Raw genomic sequence first — 24271 nt, 5'->3', positions numbered from 1 at the left:
ACCTGCTCTGACAGTTCCATGTCTTTCATGTGCTGGGGGCCCCAGGGCTGGATGCAGTTCTCCAGGTGGGAGATTTCTTGCTGACTCTAGGATGAGCAAGTTCCAACACTTATGTCCAAATTTTCATTCACTGCAATAATGAAAAAAAAAATTAATGTCAAAAACTTGAAACAGAACCCAAGTATCTTTAAGACTTCTCTTTAATTCTGAACTTTAAGGAAAAAAACCCCAAAAACTTAAAAGCCCCTCCATGCACATATTGATATGATGTGAATTATTATAATTCCTTTTCTCATGTAAGAGTGGATTTTCATAAGTTCCTGAGGGAGTGACTCCAAATATACTGTGCTGGACATAGTATATTAAAATTAATTTTATTTTTCTCCTTTGTAGCTACAAAGTTTTCTCTTTTTCCTGTTTACTGACTTATGCTGGGAAGACAATATGTCAAGTGAAGATTTGCAAAAATACTCCAGTTAAAAGATCCTTCTTTTTCCTGGCTGACTGGAATGAGAAGTAAGTTTTGGTCTGTGTTTGATATATGTTCCTCTGACAGATATTACACATCTGATATTCATTAAAAAAAAAAAAAAAAAAAAGACCCAGAACAGCATATTTTTTTATTGATATTCTTCTGAGCCAATTAAACTGCACAGAATTCACAGAAACGTAGAGATTGGAACGAGAAAGGGATGGGACAGCCGGAGAAAGGGAAATAGGACTGAGGTAAGTCTGGTCTGACAATACATTAAACTGAGCTGGTCTGTGAAGAGCTTTTGTTCACTGGAGGGATCCAGGAGTGCTAGAACTGAAAGAAGTGCAATTAAAGGCCTTATTTATGTTCTTTGGAGGAATTCCACCTTTTGGATCTATCTTTAATACATTTGCAATCCAGTTTGAGAACCTACTTTAACATTTCTTCAAGGTTCTTGTTATAACAAACAAGGCTGTTTGGGTTGTTAGGTTGGAGTCTTATTTGTTTGTTTGCCTGTTTAATTTTTGGCGGGCTATTTTATTTGGTTGTTTGTTGTTATGTTTTTGGTTTTTTAATTAGAAGGATCTGCAGTTTTGCAATGAGGATCTTAATTTGAGACTTGAATTTTAGGATAAAAGCTGCCTGTTACCTGTCTGTCTCACACTCAGTCAGCATTCAGTTAAGGAAATGGCATGAAAAAAAGCATATTTGTAATAGATGAGAGAGAGATATACCTTTTTTATGATTTGGTGGTGATATGGAATTCTTTCAGCTTCTTGAGAATGACATATTTATATTTACAATCTTTGAAATTTTTTGTATTTTGCATCAGTGTTACTGTATTCTAAATCTGAAAGCAGCTTGATAACGTTACAATTGAACAGAGGCCACAAGTCTGAAAAGGTTTCTTTTTGGGTTTTTCCCTAATTACAGTTGTATTTGTATGTGTAATTCATAACTTATGTTTGCCTTTTTCTGAGACACACAACAGAATCAAACTGGTGAATTGGAAGAAGAGCTTTTCATGTTAAACACATTTATCTTAGTGGAATGATATAGGAAGATTAGTATGTTTCGGTATGATTAAGAAACAAAATGGGTGAACTTCTGCTAAGTATCCAGATCAGGCCCTTGATGCCCTCTGAAGGCTGCCCTAGAACAGAGGCTGGATGGAGTTAAAGAACAAAGCAGGGATTTATCCAAAGAATCTCCTCCATGGATGCACCTTGGGCAGCACCAGAGCCCAGCCAGGGCTGCACCCAAGATGAACCAAAACGGCCCCAAAATGCACGGCCGGGCACGGGCTCTGTCCCTGGGATCAGCTCTGCTCCATTTGCCCCTTGCAGTTCATTGTCCCATTCCAGCTTCAGCCCAGGCAGTCCCACCCTGCTTGTTTTTCTCTCTCCAGCCCACGGGGTTTGTGCTCCTGGGCTGAGATTTGAGTCATTTGTCCTTGGTGCCCAGCTGGAGCAGGAATTGTTTTGTCTCCCTGCTCTGTGCACAGAGCTCACCATCCCCTGACACGAAGCTCAGACCCACACACTAAAGCAGCACAGAATGTGAAAATATCAAAGCTGAAACTCAAGGCATCACCCTCAGTTGTGTCCATAGCATATAAGTATGTGTCCCTCAGTCTTTTGTATGATTGGCAAGCAGCTGCTGTCCTTGTTTTTAAAAAATCATATTATTCCCTTTTCCAAGTTTCAGTCAAATAATTTCTTATGGTACATACAGGCAGATAACATTGAAGGATATGAAGAGAATTCTATTTCTTATGAGCAGTTTTGGCTTCTAAAAGGTGGCTAGTACTTTTCTGGAATTCATGTTTACAAAACATTGGCTAAGATGGAAGATAGAAAAGAAATAAGCATTTAGTGTAACTGAAGCAGAAATCCTGCTCCTCTTCTGTTTCATGAAAATGTAAAGCAATCAGCCAGAAGCTTTAGGTTTTTCATTGAAACTTCTCCCTTGCAAAATCATTATTAAATGTGCACAATTCCATCCAAATCTTGTTGGAAAAAGAATAAATGAAATATGCAGAACAAGTCCTTTCATAGGTCATAGATGCTTGTAAGAGGCTTTTAATGTCAGATCTAGAAGTGCATGAAACATTATAGCATCATTTTGGGAGAGCATCTTTTTACTTTTTATTGTTGCTTAGTTTTCAAAAAAATAGTTCAAAATCCATTTCTAATAAATTCTAAAGTAAAAATCTGTGAATTTATATCTGTCTGGTAGGTTTTTGGATATTTCCCTCAAACATTAAAGGTATTCACATATTTTCTGCCTCTAACTGATTGACCTGGATTTGTTTAAGTCTCAATACATGAGGGGAGGTTTCTTGAACCCCTTTTCCTGAGGTGCAGGCTGAGAATCTGGGGAACCAGGTATGCCATTATTTTTTGTATGTTTAACATGTATCCAGAACTGGGTTTTGTGAAAAAAATGCTCTTTTTGAGTCAAAATGGAGATGCCAGGTGAGAATTTTAAATCAGGCAGCAGCCTTAAATGGAGAGGAGGTTTAGATAAAATGTTGGTAATAGATTCTTTACTCTGAGGGTGGGAAGGCCCTGGCACATTTTGCCCAGAGAAGCTGATCACAGCTTAAAAATGAGTGAGGTAAAAGGTCACCAGGAGGAGCATCTGTTACATTAGGAAGTCAGATATTCTCTCTATAGCTGTGGATCATTCGGGCCATAAAATAAACCTGGCTAATTCAAAATTAGTTCTGATCTTACATTAGGATTGATTTGAATGGGATGGGGGGAGGGAAAAAGGCAAGTAGTGTTTTGGTGATGAGGAGTCTAGGTAGAGAGCTTCTGCCAAAGACAAGGCTTGCTTTATTTACTCATTTTTATTAATTTGGTTTCAGTTTTCAAGTACTTTAACCAGTTAGTGTCTAAACTTGATCATGATGAGGTTTTATGTATAAATATAATCCATCTTCTGTTAAAGTCTGTTATCATATTTAATCTTTCCCAAAATGTTCTCAGAAATTATGGAAATAATTTGATTCCTAAGAAGCTTGCCTTGCGCAGTGCTTCTTCTGTTTGTTCTTTTTTGAGAGTGTAGTTTTGCTTTAGAACTTGTAAATTACCTTTGGAAAGCGTAATTGTCTTCTTGATTCAGAGTCCAAACAGGCTGGTACCATTTAACTTATAATGTGTAAAGTCCAAATTTGCCCCCCTTATTTTCTCATCAATTTCATTTTCTGGTGGCTGAGATCTCTTAGTTATTTTCTTTGGTCTTAGCTGGTTGCTCTTGATGTATTTATTTCACCATCTCCTCTTTTTCCATCCTTCATAATTTATGTTAAACCTCCAGACACAAAGTATGGAATTAACATTAAGCCAACCATTCATCACCTCAGATACTTTCTTGGCACTGGTTTTCCCTCTTCTCCCTATTTTTCTTGGCTTGTCTGTTTTGTTTCCATTCTCTCTGGGTTGCCCCAGAGCTTTTCTGTGTTGAGTGCTTTTAGGAAACAAGTTGTATAATTTTATCTGATACCTGTGAATAGCACCTTCTCAGTGAGCAGCTTCTTTGTCTCATTCCTGGCCAGAGTTCCATCCCTTCTTCTTAGTCACCCACTTGGCTCAGCCTCCTGCAGTCACAAAGGCTGAGACCAACTGGGTAAATTCAGATAGGCATTAATTAAAGTTCTGTCTTGGTTTTGCGTTACAGAAGTGATGTTTTAGGAGAGGCTGTTGGTACTTTTCGCTGTGTCTGACAAAAAGAAATAATTAGTGATGGCTTTGAGAGTTGATAGTCTGTTGAACTACTAAGAAACTGAACATGCTTTTCTATAAAACACGTGTTAAACATAAAAAAATCTTGGGAAATCTTGGCCAGGAAATCTCAAATTAGCGAACCAAAACCACTACAAGTTCTTAAAAGCAATACAGATATTCCTCTTCTTTGTGTATCACATGTTTCCAGAAGAGAAATTTTGGTCTTCTTTGGCCCATACTTTAACTCTTGGGATGTGTAACTTGTCAGAGTTTCCAGGCTCTTTTTCTGCTAGAAGTGGTGGTGCATGTGTCCTAGGGAAACTCTGGCAAGCATTTGGTTTCTGCAGTGATGATATTGAGAATTTTTGTTCACTGCTCCAGCTTCAGACAGAGTGTTAACAATTGTCTGTATCACAAAATGCATGTCGTGATGTTTTTATTACTGTCTCTTGAAATCATTAATGGTTCTTAAAGTTAATTCTGTCAAACATTTTTATGTAACAAATGTTGTTGGCCTCTCAGTGAAAAAGAACAAGTTATTTTTAGCAGGTAAACCAGTTCAGTTTCCCAATAACTGTTTCTAACTAATTATGAGTAAGGAAGAGTTCATGAGACAGGGAAAGCAAACTTGAAAGCTATTAATAGGGACACGTGGGAAGACAGGTGAGAGTTGCTTCTCAATTCTGTTCATGGTAATCAGAAAGAGAGGGAAATGGCTGTCTTGCTTTGTTATTCAAGGAGGGAGGTGTGCAAATTTGCATCATTTCCAAATGTTGGAAGACTGATGATCTTAAATTTTGACCTTAATGCTGATTTGGAGTACTTCAGATTTTCAGCCGAAACCCATCTGATTCCTTTCAGTAGCTCCTCAGCACAGTCCAGGAAACTTTCCCAAGTCCAACAGAAATTTGATAGATTTGGAACTGGGAGCAAAATCTTAGGCTGATTTTTCGTTTCACTATTAGCATGCCTTACTTCTGCACCCATAATTCTTATGTTTTACAGACTAATATACTTTTAAAATGCAGTTTTTACTTTTGCTTGCTGTTTAAGTGTGACTATATCTCTTTAAAATTGCTGAGTTGCATTCTTCTGTCACTCTATTAGTCAGATTTATCTTTTAGTCTGTTTTCTTAATCTCCAATTTATGCAGATCTTTTGTTTTCTTAATGATTATATTATCAATGGGGAATAATCCTTTTAGCTCCTAGCTCCTTATATTGATTTTGTTTATACAGAAAAAAATGTAATTAATTTTACTCTCTGCTTAAGAAATTTGAGTTTCTGCTGAATATACATGGATAAGGCTAGAAAATTATCTGTTCAGGAAAAAGAAAATGCAGACTTGTGTGGGTAATTACACATGTGATCTTTCCATACAGCATGAAACTAGCTGGTTATTGGAATTATTCCAAGTTATTATTTTAGATAAATTTTCATAAATTGTATAAATGAACTGAATGACCAAGAAAGGTAATGGTCAGTGTGAAGTTGAGATGAATATTGATGAAAAATGAATTTTCTCACTAAAAAATGCAAATCTGTCATTGCTGTTAAAACAACATCTGCCTTTAAGTTATGGTTAAGAAACACCACACCACCAAAGCACACCTGAACAAGAGAAAGATTATCATTCAGCAAGTCTTGCTTTTTAAGTGGTGTTTTCCTCTGAAGACACAAGACAGCCAATAATTGCTGCTTGACAATTTTCCCTTAACAGGCTCCTTATTGTGAAATAGCCTTTCACTGATAAGGTAATTCCAAAGGAAAGTTTAATTAAGTTCTTCCTGCCTTTGCCAGCTCTAGTAGTTACCACTGAAGTGAATGAGTTTTTATCTGCCTCTTCTCAAATGCTGTGACTCAGGTTAATGGTTGCCAATGCTCATCAATGTATTGAAGGGATCTGTCGGTGGCATTTTCCTTCAGAGTGCAACTTCTGTAGTTTATAGAGCTCAATAGATGTGTTAGAACATGTAGAAAAATGTAGAAAGAACCCACTTGCTGTAACAATGCTCTAATATTTTAGCTTTTCTTTTTTCTCTTTTCTGGTTTTCTTGTAGGGTCAACTTCCCTCTACGAATAAAGGCTCTTCCAAGGGAAACTATGCTGACCATAAAACTGCTGGGAGTAAACAGTGCCTCTAAAAATACAGAAGTGCTTGCTTGGACATGCTGCCCATTGTATGCAAAAGGGTAAGTTTGGGTTTGTATGACCTTAAGAAAATACCATTCTTGAATAGTGGAGACTACAACCTGGGAGAAATATAACAATACAAAATTACTCATTTCAGGACCTCCTGTAATAAGACTGAGAGGGTCACTCACAGCAAATTGCTTTGGATGTGCCAGTAAGAGCCACATCCACAGGTGTCTTTTCTCCCTCTCTTTTCTCTCCCCATTTTCCCTCCCTTCCCTCTTTCCCTCTTTCTCTTCTTCCTTTTCTAGTTTTAGATGACTCTAACACTTCCTCTTTCTTCTTCACAACGGCTGTTTTTGGGGTTTTTTTTTTGTGTTCTCACACACTTTCATTCTGCTGAAATTGGGACAGTTAGTGCTGACCACAATGAGCACTTCTCACTCTCCACACCATTTTAGAAGCTTTCTTCTCTTTTCTAACCACTTCTTTCTGCACTGTACACAATGTAACAGTGGCTTAAAGGTGCTTGTAGCTTGAATGTCTCTGCAGTGAAGTACAAATACCCAAGGTAAATTTTCTGCAGTGCTCTAAATATGTTTCAGTAGCACTGAGACACCTGAATTTAGACTGAGTCTTTGCAGTTATAAGAATTTTTTATTTGGGCTGCATAGCCCTGCAGTACCCTCAGTGCAATAGAGGGATATGTTCAAGCCCCCCCAAATTTCTACATTAGCATCAACCTCTAAGCTGTAGCTCTTTCCTTATCTTGAGACATCTTGATCTACTTCTCTACATGGTGGCAATCACCATTCAAAACAAAATAAAACAAAAAAATTGACTGCATATATTAATTTACCATATTTGATAGACCTTGTGTTTCCTTGAACTTTTAATCTGAGAGGTGTAGGAAATTATTTGGACTGGGCTAGATGCTTTTTCCATATTTTCAGAGAAATTCAAGGTTACTCTACTCTTTTGTGACTTAGTGTGTAGAGCACTTAGCTTGAAGGAAGGAAAGAAGCATGAATCAAATCTCTGCTGCAAGGATTGCTGGGGCAATTTATTCAATTACTTTTCTTTCATAGTTAGCCTTAAGAAGGGCACTTCACTCTTCCATTGTGTATGCATTTTTAATGAAAGCATGAAATGTGTTTGAGGCATGATAATTTAATGAGGGAACACTTACCCCATTTACCTTCAAAGGTCCCTATACGGGAATTCTGTTCCTGAGGACCTGTGTTGTTCTGGAGGTTTTCATCTTTTCCAGCATTCAAATCTAAAAGAAATGATTTATGGAAGGCCTTAAAGTCCCCAGCTCCCTATGAGGTATATTTTTTCATATATGTCATCAGAGCAAGCACAATGGTTTTTGTTAGGTAGATGCCCACACTATCCTGATGGTTTGAAAAATTTGACTGCAAAATGGCTCTGTTCTTTCCTGGAACACACAATCAGCACAGTGAAGGGGATAGAGGGCCACTTTCCTTTCATTTGCTGTGTAATGAAAGGAAAGGAGAGATCATTGCTGAAGTGACCCTTCAAAGCAGAAATCAAGGTTGAGTTGTTGCAGGAATGATTTAGGAATAGCATATTCAACACCCCCTAATCTGATAGCCGTGTCATTTGCAATTACAGTAATTACTAACACAAAGAAGCCTAAATGCCTTTTTTCTCCTTTGGCCAACCACATCTCCGTAGGATTATTCATTCTCTGTGATTTCAATTGATAGACAAACTGGTCTGAAAATAAGAATTGCCCTGAAAATCCCCTTGCTGCTGGAGTGCAGCTAAACTTTCCAGATTTATTTCGGTAGAGCACTTCTGAACTTGGAAGTATGTACCAAGAAAAGATTTGTACTTCCAGTGTCATGCTAATATGTCAAGAGCACCTTGTATTACTGCAAAGATTATGGTATTAGGGTTTTTAAATAACAAACTCTGTGAATGTGTGTAAAGAGATTAAAGAAATCTGACCAGAAAATCTTTGACAAAGCATTTCTAGCTTGGAAAATAACACTTTCTCAAAATAAAACTTTTCTTGGAGGTGAATTTGAGTTCTAAAAAAGTCTTAACATTCTTATGTCTAGAATTTAATTTATTGGGGAAAGGACAGAAATAAGCTCTTTGAAGAAGCCAGCTGCCCTGAGGTATTTGCCAGGGTCATCAAACATCCTGGTTCAAATCCTTGTCCCAGTTGGTCTCTTCTCAGGGTCAGTGAAGATAAGGACAGAGTGTGGTTCTTATTTTCCTATTCAGATGCTTGATAAAAAGGAAAAAAGATTGTTTTGTTAAACACTGCAAAAACAAAATAAATGTCAAACATGTTTTTTAAAATACTGTTCCTCATTTCTGTCCTGTTATATCATTATCTGATTAAAACCACAGAAATTCTATTCAAAGTTATTTGGCTTATGTTGAAGAGAGAAGGGAAAAAACCCCAAAACAACAGTTTTGTGTTATTCACAGGTATTTCTTAAAATCTTGATCTGTTAGGACAAAAGAACATTAATTAAAAAGTCTCTGAATTTGCTTCTCTTTGTAAATTTTATATCTAATTTCTCTTTCCAAATAATTGTTTTCATTGTATAGCTGCGTCACTTCTTTGTATTTTAATACTTTACATTTAAAAATTTGAACTGACGATTAAAAAACATGAATTTAACGTGTATACAAATTCTTTTAATCTGTTTCAAGACGTGAAGTTTCTCATGCCTTTGAACAGACAGTGTTTAAAGCTCTTGCCAGATCAAAGGCCTGTAGTTATTTGCTGAGAGTTTACCACTCCCATTTTCCTCTAAAAAATACTAATCAGATTGGATAAGTACATTTATTTATTTATTTATTTATTTATAAAGAAACAAACCTATCTCTTTAAATAAAGAATATTACTTATTTTTTTACATTGCAATCTCTTCTCACCTGGCCCATTTTGAAACCACACAATACCTAAAAACATCCTCAAGAATTTGGCAGCCTTTAGGGTTTTTGTTGTTGCTAAAGACTTGTCAGTGAACAGATGTTTAGCAAATTTGCTTAATTTACATTATTTCCTGAATTCTAGTGTTATCTTGCACTCTTGTCACAGTTTTCTTGCACTGTGTAGATTTATGACATGATTAGCTGTTGGATACACACTGTAGTCAGCCAAACATGTGTTGGGACTCCTGCTTATCAAGCTGACTTCCTGAAAGTATTCTCCAAACCTTACCTAAATGGAGTTGTTTACTCTAAAATCATTGCTTGTAAGGTAATTTCACGATTTTATATTTTTGGAACAAAAATTATGAAGTAATCAGGAACGTAAATGCAAAAATTTTTTCGAAGTCTGGAATAATTTTGTACTCAATGTAATTATAACTTACTAATTTATCCTACAAATTTAGGGAAGTAATTTAAACTAGAAACTGTGGGGATGGAGGGTGTGATCCTTATAAATGTCTGCAGTACATTTAACATTAATTTGTAGTTGAAAATTGTCTCTAGTTTGAATTTTCTAGAACTCTGTAGTATTTGTAATTATAATAACAGCATTATTTTATAGTATCATTCCAATGCTTGAGTCATAAGATATGGGAAAGGGTTTTTATATATTTTAGCAGCTTTGCATTTCCTTTAAATTTAAGCTCCACTCTGAACTTCTGAGACTTATAATGTCAGGTTTGGGAACACTTACATTATTTTTACACAGTACTTTGTCCTGATTTTCCCATTTTATTCAGCCTAAGCAGTAACCCTCCTCTATGTACATTTTTGAATGAAAACAGTGATAATGAGTGTAGCTGCCTTCTTGCCCAGTCGGTGAGCCATCATATCTGCTTTTCTCAGCCTTATCAGAGAGCTGACTTCAGACAGCAGCCCTAAATCAGTGCCAGTAGAGCCTTTGGTGGTGCATCTGTATCAAGAGTCTCATTAGATGCTAGAGGCAGTTCAGAAAGGGTTTGGAAGCCTGTGTGCCAGCCTTCCATTCCTTCACATCAGAAACTGTTACTCTCTTGGGCTGAACAGTTTAGTGATTCAGAGCTGATGAACAAACCAGAAATCCGTCATTTTGGGGCAGCTGGGAAGTCCCCCACAGTTCCCCCACATTGCTCTGGTTTCACGGATTCTACCACAATTTATTTTGGTATTTCTAAATCAGACAGAGCAAGCAGCAAAACTTTCCTCCTGTGGGGAAAGTCTGCCATGGGACTTGAGGGTATAAGGCTGACTTTATCAACTTAGGATAGCTTGAGCTGCCTTTAAATAGCAATGTCATTTTCTGTAGCAAGATGGGAAGGTTATTTTAGCTCCAGTAAAACACAAGAGAAGAGAATCTCTGTAATTCCAAAAGGAATAAATGGCAGTAGGTACACAACAGGATGATCACTTTCTGATCTCCTTGGTAGTGAAGTTGTTACATGCAAGCCATTTTCTGTGTCTGTGATCATTACAGGAGTCTTTAAAAGGTCATTACCCTCACCTCAGGGATGGAAAAACTGGAATGGTAGGCAGAATAGGGAGTGACCTTCCTGAGCTCATCAGCAGAACCAAGTAGCAGAGAGAAGACTCTGTCTATTCACTACAGGATATGGTTATTATGCTCATGATGTTAATTCCTTCATTTTCTGAATGGATCCTGCCCTCTCACCTGCTTATTTTTCTAAAAATAATGATGCATCTTTTCCCTGTTTCATTTATCCACTTGGCCTCTGTTATTGTTCCATTTCTGTGTCCAAAAGCTGTTTTCTCTGAGGAACATTGACTGCGCTTGTAGTGCCCCAAAGTTGGGTAGGTGTGCTGGTTTGGGCTGGGATATAATTAATTTTATTCCCAGTGGCTGGTATGGAGCTGTGTTTTGGATTTATGCTGAGCACAGGGTTGATAATGTAGAGATGGTTTGGGTACTGAGCAGGGCTTGCACAGAGCCAAGGCCTTTTCTGCTTTTCTTGTTGTTTCTTGTTGTCTTGTTAGGAGAGGTCTCAAACACATCTACAGCACCTCTGAGGTCTGTACTACTACTTCTATTTGTCTACACAGGTTTCCCAGGAAAAAAAATCCACTGAATGTATTCTTTTTTAAAGGCCCCCATAGTTTTAGAGCACAATATGAAAGTGATTAGTAGTAATGAGAGCTCAAAAGGGTAATTTAGTCTTCTTGTTCGTTTATTCTCAGCTACTCCTCTCTCTTCTAACAAAAGTGCCAATTAGTTCAAATTATGATGTAAATCTTTGTCAACAAAGGATTAGTTGAAGAGATGCAACTCATTTATTAAAGGTCATCTGAGTACACATCACAGGAAAACCTCTTTGAATCACCATTGATCACTTCCTCATTCACATCAATTACCTAAATGAGAGAGACTTCATATCACACAATTGCTTTCTTCCAAGTATCTTGCTCATATCACAGCTCTTTTTCTGCCTCCATTCCCTTGCAAATCCACCTACAGCTGCAAAAAAAAAACTTCAGAAAATAACTGTTTAATCCTCCTGAGCTCTGTTCTCACAAAAAAATAAAATGTCTATGCTAACTACACAAACAGCTCAAGAAGTGGAAAAGAAAAATTAGTCCTGAATTAGGTTTATACTCATTTATGTTGACTGTAACAGTCACTTTGTGGGAGTTTCTTCAATCTTCTTCAGATGACTTCAAGCAATTTATTTTAATTTGCAATTCAAAAGATACTTTCTTTACAGCAATGTTGCAAACTCATGCTGGGATCAAATAGTCCATCTGGTGTCTCTTGTACCTCTGACATCTTCCTCCCAGGTGAAAGGTTGGAGTTCAGGCCTCATTTACCTGGCTGGCTCTTTCTGCTGCAGTATCTACTGAGTCTCTCAGTTGTTATGACTGAGCAGTGTTTAAAAAAATCGTAATGAAAAATATTTTAAAATAATAGTAAAAGAAGAGGTGCTGAACATAATCAAATTTCCAACCTCTCTACTCAGTAAGATATAGACAAATTAAGGGGTAAACCCAGTGTGTAATAATTTCTTTTTTCAGTGCAATATAAATTTGAGTTGGTTTGTAATGCTTAGGATTTACACCCAAACTTTCTGATTTTATTCAAGTTCTCTAGACTGGATTGTGCTGCCCTGCCAAATCAGGCTGGGTTTCTTATCTGCTGGCCACATGCATGCCTGTTTTACTGATAAGACTTTCTTATGGGTGTAGTGCTGACTCATACTTCAGACCATAACCTTTCATCTGTCCAAAAGCTCCATGTGGCACATGTGTACAAACTATCCTACTCAAACTCCTTTTAGCTCCTTATAGACTTTCATATCATACTTTCCCTCCCTGCCACCTACACATAAAATCAGCAAGGATCCCTTATGGATGCAGTAGATAGCCATGAGTTTCTTCTTTTTGTGGAATAAATATGCTGCCCTCCACCTTTTACAGTGTATCGATGCTTCACAGTTTCTACCATATTTGCCCTTAAAATTAAACCTTGGGACAGAATTATCCTTATTTTTACACCTGGCTTAAAGGGCAGCCCCTGTCACAGAAGAAGCCAGAGGTAAAGTGCAGAGCTGACTCAGAATGTCTTGGCAGAGGGATTTTTTTTCATGAACTCTGCAAGTGCAGAGAGGCTGCTGTGGCAGTCAGGCCACCGGGATGCAACCTCTACTGTGTGGCATACATATTCCCTGAAAAAATTCCTTTGCCCAGGATTTTTCTCCTGGGAAGCTGAGAGGCCTCAGAGAAAACGAAAACATTCTTATCTCCTTTGCTTCTCCTGTGTTGTGCTCATGTGGAATGTGTTTGGAGATTGTTTACCCACAGGTGATTGTTTCATTGGATTCTGGCGTGAATTATTTTGACTCTTTGGCCAATTATGGCCAAGCTGTGTTGGAAAGAGTCACGAGTTTTCATTGTTGTCTTTTCTGTATTCTTTAATATAGTATAGCATTCTTTAATATAATATAGTATAAATTGGCCTTCTGAGAACATGGAGTCAGATCCGTCATTCCTACCTTTGTCGGGACATCCCTGTGAATACAATACTCTACTGCCTGAGGCCAGATTTGTACTAGTCACATAAAGATAAAGGGTTTGCTCTCCTTTTGCTTGTCCCTTGAGCTCTGCAGTTCCATGTCTTCAGTGGGATGTCAGTGATTGATTACCAGAGCAGTGTTTCTCCCTGTTTCCTGCAGGAGGCTGATCCATGGAACCGTGCTGCTCAGCCTGGCACCGTGCAGCACAGTCCCCACAGCAATGATCACCCCGGGCATCTGCAGCACTGAGACACCAACCTCAGCCACCCTGCAGGTGAGGGAGCCAGAAAGCAAAGCAAAGGCTTGTTTTCTAGCAAAGTGCAAGGAAAAGGGTTGTTCCCACAGCTCATGGAGACCACCCAAACTCAAAATCCAATTTCCGTTGCAGCTATTCAAGGAATTACATCAGGTCTGCATGGTGGTTTTGTCACCTTTCCAGGCTGAGTTAGCAACTGGTTATTCCAAGGACAAAACCACTTGTTTTCTGTATTTAAAAATGCTAATGTCTGCTAGCAAATGAAATGTAAAAGCAGATAATACAGATAAATGAGCCTGGCCTAAAAATAACCTTGTTTTAATAGACAAGCAAATGGGGATTTTCCAGGCTGAGGAGTTCAGTCAAAGACTGTGCCTTAAAATAGCTCCCCCTATTAATAATTCAGGGAAGCTGAGATAGTAAGTGGCTATTAATTTACATATTACTTTATATCTACTGAAACAAATGAAACAGGATTTCTCATTCTGCTTCCCCTCATTTTCAGTTATTCGTAGCCATATTAGCAGTATCACAATTTCTAAGCATGCTGGAAATATTGCAAATATATATTTTCATAGAAAATCTAGGCTTGGGTTGGGAGACCTCAAAGATCATCCAGTTTTGAAAGACGACTGAGTGTTTTATAGGGAGCAAATTTGTTAACTTTTAGAAGAGTGATGCATATCAAATATTTGCATTAAAAATTAGAGAGAGATAAGACATTTTGGTGTGCATTAATAGACCAAAGCTGGATGCAAATTGAGCTGAATTATGAGACAAAATGTGAATTTTCAGATGTCTACTCAGCTTGTCAAGTACCTCAAGCTTTGTAGTTTTGGTTGAATGTTTGCTTTCTCTGTATCTTAAAAAACATTATCCTTAATTTCTGACAGGGATGTGTAAGAATGTAGAATTGGTAGATGCTGTACAATATATTTATAAATTGAACATCCAGAAGAAAAATCAGGAATCTGATTTCCATCTCTTGCAGTGACAAGCTGCACATCAAAAATAGCCTTACTTTTCAAAAACCAAAACAAAACTACATAAATGAAAGGTTTCCATTTGAGAATAATTTCATTAAAAAAAAAACGAAAGGAGACAAAAAGTTCAGTTTTGAACTTAGAGTTCTAATAAAATTGCTATATGATGACTGAAATTTTTCCAGGAAAGTTAGGTTCTACTGAATTCTGTAGATGGAATCTATCACCAAAACTTTTAAGTAACATATTACATACAGTGAGCATCCTCAAACAATTATCCCTCCTTTTTTTTGTCGTACTTTGTATACTTCCTGTACAAATCCAAAATAACGTTTATTGACACTTGTAATGGAGATTGCACATTGCTAAAACCCTTCTGTCTTCTTTTTTTCCGCTTTCTTTTCTTGTTTATAAATAAAGATTGACTTCCCAGAAGCTGATTTGGAGTTCATTAAACCTGAACCTGAGGAAAGAAGAGGTGATCTTGTAGAGCCAACCCAAGAGTGCCTGAAGCACATTGCAAGACTTTCACAGAGACATTCTCTCTTGCTGTAAGTTGTCCCCACCTCACCCTGCTGGTTCTTGCTGCGCTGTACCTACCCTATCAATCACAATTAAATGTATCCAATTTGTTAAAAACAAAATTTTCTTCCGAAGGAGCCTAGCTTGGCTGATTTGAGATGTAACATCTCTAAATGAAAGAACAGATCACAGCAAGGCCTAATAAGGCCCTGGAGGTGGCAGTGTATTTTATCCGTTTAGAAAAGGATTTTTTTTCCCTTTCTGTTACTACATCTTTTCATGTCTTTGAGGCAAGAAACTAATTTTTCTTTCAAAACATAAGATTTTCAGGTAATGCAGTGCATCTGTACCAGTATTAGCAAGAACACCTTTAGGTCCTATGGAAATCAGCCTTCTTTATTTATTAAACACTCAAACTTCAGATGGAGCTCTGAAATGGCCTTTGAAAAATCTGTTTCAGGTCATAAGTAAGGAAAGAAGTATGGAAAGTTCAGCTTTCACAGAAGGTGGATAAAGACACACTCTGAGCTGAGGTAGATTAGTATGCTCTGCTACATGAATGTTGTACTACCAATTAGGATTATGTACTGCATAAAGTAAGTTTGGGTGTAATCACAGTGGAATTTGGAACACAGGTGCTCACAGAGAGCCATTATACTAATGACAGTTAATTGTGTGAATTAATCCTCCATCAAAGGTCAAAAGGTGCATTAGTTTTGCAATAACTAAACAACTTAATTCAGCACTCTCAGTGGGATATGATGTATCTGTTAAGAAGATTTTTCTGTGCTGATTTCTATGTTGGTGGTTTGAGGTTTTTTAAAATTTATTTTAAAAAAGAGTTGTGTTTTATGTTTAACTCAACTTTTACAAAGACAGACAAAATGTAAAATTATTTTTATTAACCAGAGGATCTGTGATTTGAGGTTTCGTTATTCTGTTTTAAAATGTGAATGGGATGTCAGTATTTTATTATGAAGAGCCACAGTGACAGTGAAATTTCCATCTATAAAATATGCTTTAGAATGATTAAGGGAACTTGAAACCCAATGCCTGTGACCTCTGTTCCCATGGCAAAAATGTGGTTTCAGTAAGAAGGAATAGGATCATTAAGAAATTAGCAAAGTACACAGTAGTTTGTCAAAGAAGATAGTTCATGCCCTTTCTCTGCTGCTTAAAACCTTAATGTCCATTTTATTGAGAATGCTGCATGGTTCTTGTCTTCGAGAACGACACAGTAGATGTGGAAAGTGTGCAGAGAGGGGCAACAAATATTATGAAAGGGCTTAGGCTTCTCTTTGACCAAGAGAAGCTAAAAAGGCTGGACTGTAGTGTGGAGAGAAGACTAGAGGATGTCTACAATTGTAAAATTAATTTTTGTAAAATCATGATGGTGATAGAAAAGGTAAATGCCTCATCAAATCCTACAATATTTGAACTTAGGGACATTCAATGAAATGAGTAGGAAATCAATTCTCAACAAATGGAATAAAGTGTTTCTTTAGACAGTCAGTGGTGAGATTTTAAAGTCTGTCACAAAGCTGTGAAGGCAGATGACAACATCACCACATTAATGAAGGCTGAACACAAGTTCATGGATAGGTTTCACAAAGGACCAGCACAAAGGATCGATCCTATAACATCCCTAATACAACAATTTTGGGTTCTGTGGGACTATGAAGGGAAGAGACCACTGAAAGTCACCAGTTTGGATTTTAGGCTGTGCTGAGTTCAGTTACAGGTCCTTGGAGAAAAGGCAGTGGTAATCCTGTGTTTTCCCATAGTTTGTTGTTTTCTGTTCTCCTGTTTTACAGGCAAAGCTGGTCTAGTAAATGAATCATCAAGGGAAGAGTAACATATCTAGGGTTTGAATGAAGCAATTCAATTTTTGGTACTATTTTAATCCAGAAGAATCTGTCAGTCTGTACATTTTTTTTTTTTTGTATCAGAGGAATTCTTTTAACCTTTCTTCATGAAATACTTTCTCTTAAAAAATTGTAGCATGTTTGTATCCCAACACATTATTGCCATGATATCTGAAGACTTCTTCTTTTCTCTTTTTTCCATGTGTCAAGAGAAAGAGAGGAATCTAGACAGCTTTTTTAGTGGCAGTATCACTCTGTGATGATGCTTCAGGCTTACAAGCCTCAAATATGACTTTGAAATGAGTAGATGTCTGAGTCAGAGCATACAAGAAACCTTTCTCAGTCTGTCAGGATGCTTCTGTTCATCCTACTGCAAGCAAAGGGAATATCTGAATGGACAGCAAACTCTTAAACCAATGGTAGAAAAGGAAGAAACAGTGGTAAAAACCAGACAGCTGCATGCTTGTTGAATCCAGCAGTGTTATAAATCCAATACTGTCACAAAACTGACAGCACAGACAGCCTGATTCTGTTCTTCTTCTCTGCAGGGTCATGATCCAAGTCTGCTGCTGGAATAGATGCAAATACAATATATTTTATATACAATATCCAAAAATTGATTGCCCCAGTAGCTGTGCTTAATCTATCCAGTAGCTGGATCCAGCTCTCCCTGCTCTCTGCAGCTGCTGACACCCTCAGCATGAAAAAACCACATAAAACACATAAAACCCCTCAAGGTCCACAGCTACACCAAGCTGGCTGCTGGTGCTTGTGCCTCTTCCTGGTACATGGATGTGTATCTGTCCCAAGTATGGGCTCCTCTCAGCAGCTCAGGCTCTTGTCCTTCTGGTGGGTGGCTCAGACCACTGGTCCCTGTGGCCAGCTCTTCCAATCTCATCCAATCTCCTGGATGTTGATTAACGAAGGTGTTGTTAATTAATGAAGGTGGTGTTGAATGGGACTGGAGGAAATGGATATGCCTGCATGGCTCCTCACAGCCCCTGACTCTGATCTTTGGCACCATCACCAAGCCAGACCAGAGAGAGCCAAGAGGAGAGGTCATGAGTTACTTCCAGCTGCCTTGGCTGACCTGCAGACATTTCAGATGTGAGCTGCTGATTCATTTTAGGATTATTAGGTTGGAAATACAAGCCCCAGCAAACTCTGCATCTGAGATTAAGGCTGCTCTTTGAACCTGATGCAGCCTGCTTGCAGTGTGTCCCAGTGAAGGGATGGGATGGGATATTGGTTTGAAGCCAGGATCATGACAGTCTGTTTTCTGGCATCTTCATTTTCTTCATTCATTATTTTCCTTCTGCTTTTCCTTCCCTCTCTTCCAGCTTCCCTTTTCCTTTTGGCCACTTGCCTGGAAAGGATCTAGTTTGCTTACCAGTGGTCATAAAAATCCTGTAATGAGGTGGGATTAGATCTGCTTCCAGCTGGGTGAATAGTGGAAAAGCTCTTTTCTAGTCTGTCCATGGAAGAGAAACTTTAAAGTAAAAATCAGTGCTGGGGGACAGAAATTTTTGTTTTCCATCTTCTCTGCTCTCTCCTCTTTTTGCCTTTTGTCTTGTTCTCCTTTAGTACTGAAAGTGAACAAAAAAAGCAGATCAGAAGCATTTAAACCCATTTTTTGCTCTTTCCTCCTCCCACCAAAAAAGTAAAAACACCAGCTAACAAAGCCTTCAGAGAAGCTGTTTTCTTCATTTAGTTAATAGGATTAATCAAATCCTGAACAGCAAACTACTGAATTATTTAGGTTGTAAGGTATTTTGGTTTTATTCATGTTAAGCAGAAGGCTATTTATTTTAATATATATCTCACATGGAGGGACATTTATATACACCTAAATAGATAGGTATACCTATTTAGAGACACCTAAATAGATGCACCACCTAAATAGATATACCACCTAAAAAAACATAAACGTAACTTTTATCAAGAAAAGAAGTTTAAATAGCATCTTAACCCTACCGAGACAAAGAAATGCCCTAATTTGCTTAACAATTTACAGATCCTATATGTATGCAAAATATTTTTACCATCTTAAATGTCTTATTAAATGTTTATATAAACTTTTTTACAACTAAGAAACTTAAGACTCTCCTGCCCCACCCACCCTTTCATTTCATCTCTGATCTTTAAAGCATGCAAAGAAAAAATGGCATTGCCTCTGAGTACAAAGTCAGAGGGAGAAATCTGTTATTTAGAAAACATGATACAAGGATTGATTTCTTATCACCCTTTGCAAGCTCAGTAGAAGCTTTAGCTGCTTTAATCTGAACAACAGACAGTCTGGTTTGGAGGATGCAGTTTGAAAGCTGAAATCTCTGCTTAAAGTTATCATTTGAAAGGGGTCCTTTAGCTGAACTGTCCTGCAGAATGTCATCCAAATGCACAAGACAACCAGACAGGCAATGAAGTTTCAGGCCTGCTTTTATCTCTTTTTCTGTGTGTGACTTTTTCACATGATCACAAAGGCATCTATCTATTGTCACAGAAGACATGCTAAGAATTCTGGAGTTGTTACTTGAAGTCATTACCAAAATGACACTTTTCCTGAGCTGCTTACTGAAAGTCAGGATTGGTATCACAGTTAAGTTCATCTTCTGCATACATTTATGAGCTTCTTCTCCTAAAGGGAAGAAATTAACATTCACTAAGGGAAAAACATGCCCATCTTTGTGCTCCTGCTCTCTGTTCCTAAACACTTGGCAATTCAGAATTGCAAAGGAAAAGAAGTTCTCAAGTGCCTACAGAGCCAAAGGAACTAATTTCTATGAGCTGTGAATGACACAATCTTGACAGTTAGAGTGGGGCTAGAATGTGTTTTTGGCTAAGAATGTCCCAAAACATTGCAAATAGAAGGAAGACAACCTTGGAAAAAATGTAAACACTTGGATTTTGAGCCCTGTTTACACATCTGGATAATTAAATGCTTGTCTGGAAGCAAACTGTTTACTTACTGCCTTCTCCTAGATCCCTCACATTTCATTCTGAAATATTTAGGTTTTTTTAAAGTCACAATTGTTTTATGCTATTAACTAGCCACATCACCAACCTGGTCAAATATGACCAAGAAAACCAATGTTCTTCTTGATTTGAGTGATTATTTGTAGGAACTGGAGATCAGTTTGGTTTTTCTCTCAAACTCTCAAAAAGAGTTTGCTTTTGAAGGCTCTGATATCAAATTAAGGCTGTTGTCTGAGCTTGTCTCTCCAGGGAAATTTATTTTCCTGTTTTCTGATGTGTCAGAACCTGAGATTTAATATGCATGAGGCAAAGATGACTGAATTGTTGACAAATCAGACGATATAAGGCAGAAATTATTGTGCTGTGGTGAAATATGGTGTGGTGACTGACCATTTTATCAATATGACGTTTAGATATGTAATATCTCTGTGAGGAGTCTGGTATATTGCATCTTTTTATTATTATTGTTTTTTGTGAAACATGGGAAGCTAGACTTTTCAAACAAATATAGAGGTTGTTGGGAGCTTTTCTTTCCTTTTCTAAACTCATATCAGCACTAGGGGTAATCACACTCTGCATGTGTGTACCTGTGCTCATGTTTTTGTGTACATGCAGAGATGTGCCTAAGCATTATTTTAAAAGCAAATATGTTAAAAATAGATACCCCTGCATTAAAGAGGCAAAGCAAGGGTAGGAATGAAATCTCTGACTTGCAGTGCTGTGTGTCTGGTTCTGAAAGTTCTGTAGCAGATAGGTGGAACAATAATTTACCCAACTGTACCTTCTTTGTCAAAAAAAAAAAACCAAAACCCAACCAGTAAAAATAAACAAACAACACCAACAATAGAGACAGCAGAGAAGAAAATTGAAAGTGCTTGGAATGTGAAATAATCATATATATATGTGTGTGTGTCTTTTGACACTTCATTTTTATATGACCTTAGGCTGACAGATCCAGAATATAAGTATCACTTTTCTTATAAAAGCTGGTCTGCAGAAAATGATATCCTACCCAAAGGAAAACATGTACTTAGCTGAAAAGCAGTGTACTGTGTGACTTGGCCCCTCTGTACAATAAAGTTTGTTGCTACACAAAGCTTCAGGTGGTTTTAATTTCAAACTGAAATTTTAATCTTCTTTTGCAGACTCTCAGAGCAGCAGAGAAGAATCTTGTGGTTTTATCGCTACTCGTGCAATAACCAGAACTGCTCCCTTCCTCTGGTGCTGGGCAGTGCACCCAGCTGGGACAGAACCACTGTGTCAGAAATGTATGCCCTGCTGGGGGCTTGGAGGTTTTCTCACCCTCTGCAGGCTCTTGGGCTGCTGACTTTCAGGTAAGGGAGAATCACCCTGGTAGGAAATTTAGGATGAACAGAAGGATCGTGTGCTGCTTCATTCAGTGCTGCTGTTTGCTCAGCACCCTGTCCAGTTTGGTGCACTGGCTGTGCTTTCCTTTCTCTCTGGGCCAAAGAGAAAATGGAGTTGCAGCTCTTGTGATAACCTTGAGTGTGCCAGCCATGGCACACTCTGCTTGGCTGAGAAAGTTTTCTATTTATGAGGATAATGGAAAGAGTATTTCATTCTCTAGAAGAGATTCAGGCAGTTTCTGGTAACAGGTGATCAGTCAAACACTTAGCACTTACACGGCACTCAATAACTTCAAACTACTCAACGGGCATGAGGTGAATAATGGGAGATAAGGAGGACTGAAATATATCTCTGGATTATACAATAATCTATGTAAATACATACAGTCCCACATGTAACCTATCTTTCTGAAGCAGATTGGATGGAACTTTGAAGTCAGTTGAATAAATCCTGTTGTGGTGCCTTGTGTTCCACCCCCTCTGGGGGCTGATTGTTTGTCAGGACACTTGCTTGATGCTGGAGATTGCCCTGCCCATGATGGAACAGAGATGTCAGGGCACAGAATCTGTGTCAGCAGCTACATTCCCTCCAAAAACTTGGGAGGTATTCTGCATTAAATGACCTGTAAAAGCATTACACATGCAGATGAAATGCTTGAGCAAATTTGTTTTATCAAGCCGTTGCTTGTCTTGGGTAAGCACAAGCTGCATCAGTTTTGCAATCTCAGTTTCATGCTCTACCTTTGGGAAAAAAATAAACCTCCTCTAAAGCATTACTTGGGAAAGATGCTGTGACTTGGTACACTTACTGCCAGATTATTAAAAATAGACATTTAATAATCTAAAAGTGATTATTTTCTCTGGATGCAATTTCCTAATGTTTGTATCCCAGGTTTATATCTGAACTACTAGTACTTTCACATGTTGCATACATGTCTTTTTTATGTGTAGTGGGAATGGTGGAAGCAAAGATCCTGACAGATCAGATTCTGGAGCATAATATTGTTATTTATCATTATTAAGATCCAATTCTAATTTATGAAAGATCCATGTAGAAAGGAGAATATGGGCAGTGTGTTGTGTTCCAGACTTCAGAGTAGAAAGAGAATTTCATAGGGTTTGTCAGAGAATGCCAGGCTTTTAGATCAGCCCTTTTGCCCCATGTTGTTTCTGTGTCTGGGTGGCATTTCTACAAGTGAAGATCTTGATTGCTCTTTGAAGATGCAGCTCTGCACAAGGGTGTGGTGCAGAATATCAGCCCTTTCAGGTGCTCCAGAGAGTATTTAATATTATGAACCCCAGCTTCTCAGTATGAATCAGCTGCAGTGTACCCATTGTTCTTTCTGGCTACACAAAGATGCTGGCGTGGCAAGGAGGGGGAGATGTCACCACTTTGTCCCTCTTGTGCCACCATGGGGAGTGGCTGGCAGCTGCAGCTGTGCCAAAGAACAAGGACTTCTCTCCTGATGAGGATCTGAGATGCCTTGTCCCTTTAGTTTCTCACAGAAGATAATATCAATCCAGTTTTTTTGCTTCATGGTAGTACTGCAGAAAGAAGCTTTGCATCACAGAACAAATCCTCTTAGGAAAAAACTCTGTCCTTCTTATATCCACAATATCTTGTTGGTGCATGAACAGCTGGGAAGCTAACCTTCAGAAACACAGAGATTACATTTCCTTAAAGCTGCCTCGTTTCAGAACTGCCTGGGTCACTGATTGAACTGCTGAGACACTTGGATACATGCAAATTGAGAGAGTGGGTTGAAGGAGAGGAGTACTTTCCATATAAATGCATTTCTGAGGTTTCTTCTCTCAGTTCTCTATGTCTCAGTTTTCTATCATTTTGAGAAAAGTACAGTAACACTGGCTAGGGTCCAACCTTCCTTCCCCCTTACCCTCTCTGACTTTGGATCACAGACTCTTTAACTGAGCTGGTTTTGAACATTCATTCAAGTCTATCCCGTTTTATGTTTGGCATTGACAACTCATCAACTCAGTTCCTCACTTCTATCATCCAGGAAACAGCTCTCTGATTTCTTGTGATTGCTAAGACACGGCTGAAAGATCCAAGTTCATATAAAACATGAGCTGAATATAAAATACATTCTCTCCATATATTCATGTCTATTTTAGGGGCTTGTGTTACCATCACTATCAAATCACAGGTAAGGAAAGTGAATTAGAGCTGATCTTTGTCTACAAGTGTTTCTGGCAGGAGCAACTGCACTAAATCAGCCCCAAAGTCAGTGTAGTGCATCCTCTCTGCAGTGGTGACCAACTGCAGCTACCCAGGGAACACAGTGAAAATGGGCCAAACATAGTGACACTGCTACTCTCCCAGCTTTCAGTGTTCTGCAGCTCAGAGACTTCCTCAGACAGATTTTTTTTGTTGTTGTTGTTGCAAGAGCCCTCTTGCATTTTTCTTCCATGATTTTTTCCAAGGTAAAATTGGTTCTGCATAAATACTCAGTTTACAATCCTAAATCAAGATCTGCAGCTCAGCTCTGTGCTGTATTATTTCTGTGCACCACGATTTATCAATACCATAAAAGAGACCAAGAGTTGCCAGTCACTCCAGATTCTGGATGCTTTCTTTGGTGGAACTTCAGTTTGCAGTGTCTTTAAGAGAACCTGAACCTGTGCTGCAGGCATGTGCTCACTCTTTAGAAAGGTTTCTCAGAATCACTATCACTTCTGCAAGCCTTGGCTTGGGAACCCTAAATTATCCTTCTTTTCAGAGCAAAAAAAGCAGCTGATTAAACTCAAACACCCATCAGTGAGGACAGAGAAATTAAAACCATTGCAGATGCTTCCTAGCATAGAAGGCAGCATCACAGAGCTTAGGGAGGGGTATCACAGCCCAGCAGATCAAGCCCCCTTATCAGGAATCTGAACTGGAAAGCTCTTTGCAACTCTCTCAAATTTCTAAGTTGTTTTGATCACCTCACAGTTAAACATACCCTTTAATTTTCTTGTTCTTGTT

The 24271-nt window shown here is 38.2% G+C and overlaps 1 protein-coding gene across 1 annotated transcript in view; it reads left to right on the top strand.

The window, feature by feature from the left end:
* PIK3C2G (phosphatidylinositol-4-phosphate 3-kinase catalytic subunit type 2 gamma) overlaps positions 1 to 24271 on the top strand; it is a 242221-nt gene that overhangs the window by 104407 nt on the left and 113543 nt on the right. Inside the window, exons 13-17 of the mRNA XM_058805171.1 lie at positions 394 to 516; positions 6267 to 6398; positions 13482 to 13596; positions 14982 to 15112; positions 21067 to 21255. Of these exons, the coding sequence (XP_058661154.1) occupies positions 394 to 516; positions 6267 to 6398; positions 13482 to 13596; positions 14982 to 15112; positions 21067 to 21255 (690 nt within the window). The remainder of the gene's footprint in view (positions 1 to 393; positions 517 to 6266; positions 6399 to 13481; positions 13597 to 14981; positions 15113 to 21066; positions 21256 to 24271) is intronic.

This window comes from Ammospiza caudacuta, chromosome 5 (assembly GCF_027887145.1).
Source record: "Ammospiza caudacuta isolate bAmmCau1 chromosome 5, bAmmCau1.pri, whole genome shotgun sequence".
In the NCBI taxonomy this organism is placed as follows: Eukaryota; Metazoa; Chordata; class Aves; order Passeriformes; family Passerellidae; genus Ammospiza; species Ammospiza caudacuta.
Note: the sequence above shows the minus strand (reverse complement) of the source record. Positions and strands in the feature narration are given on the sequence as shown.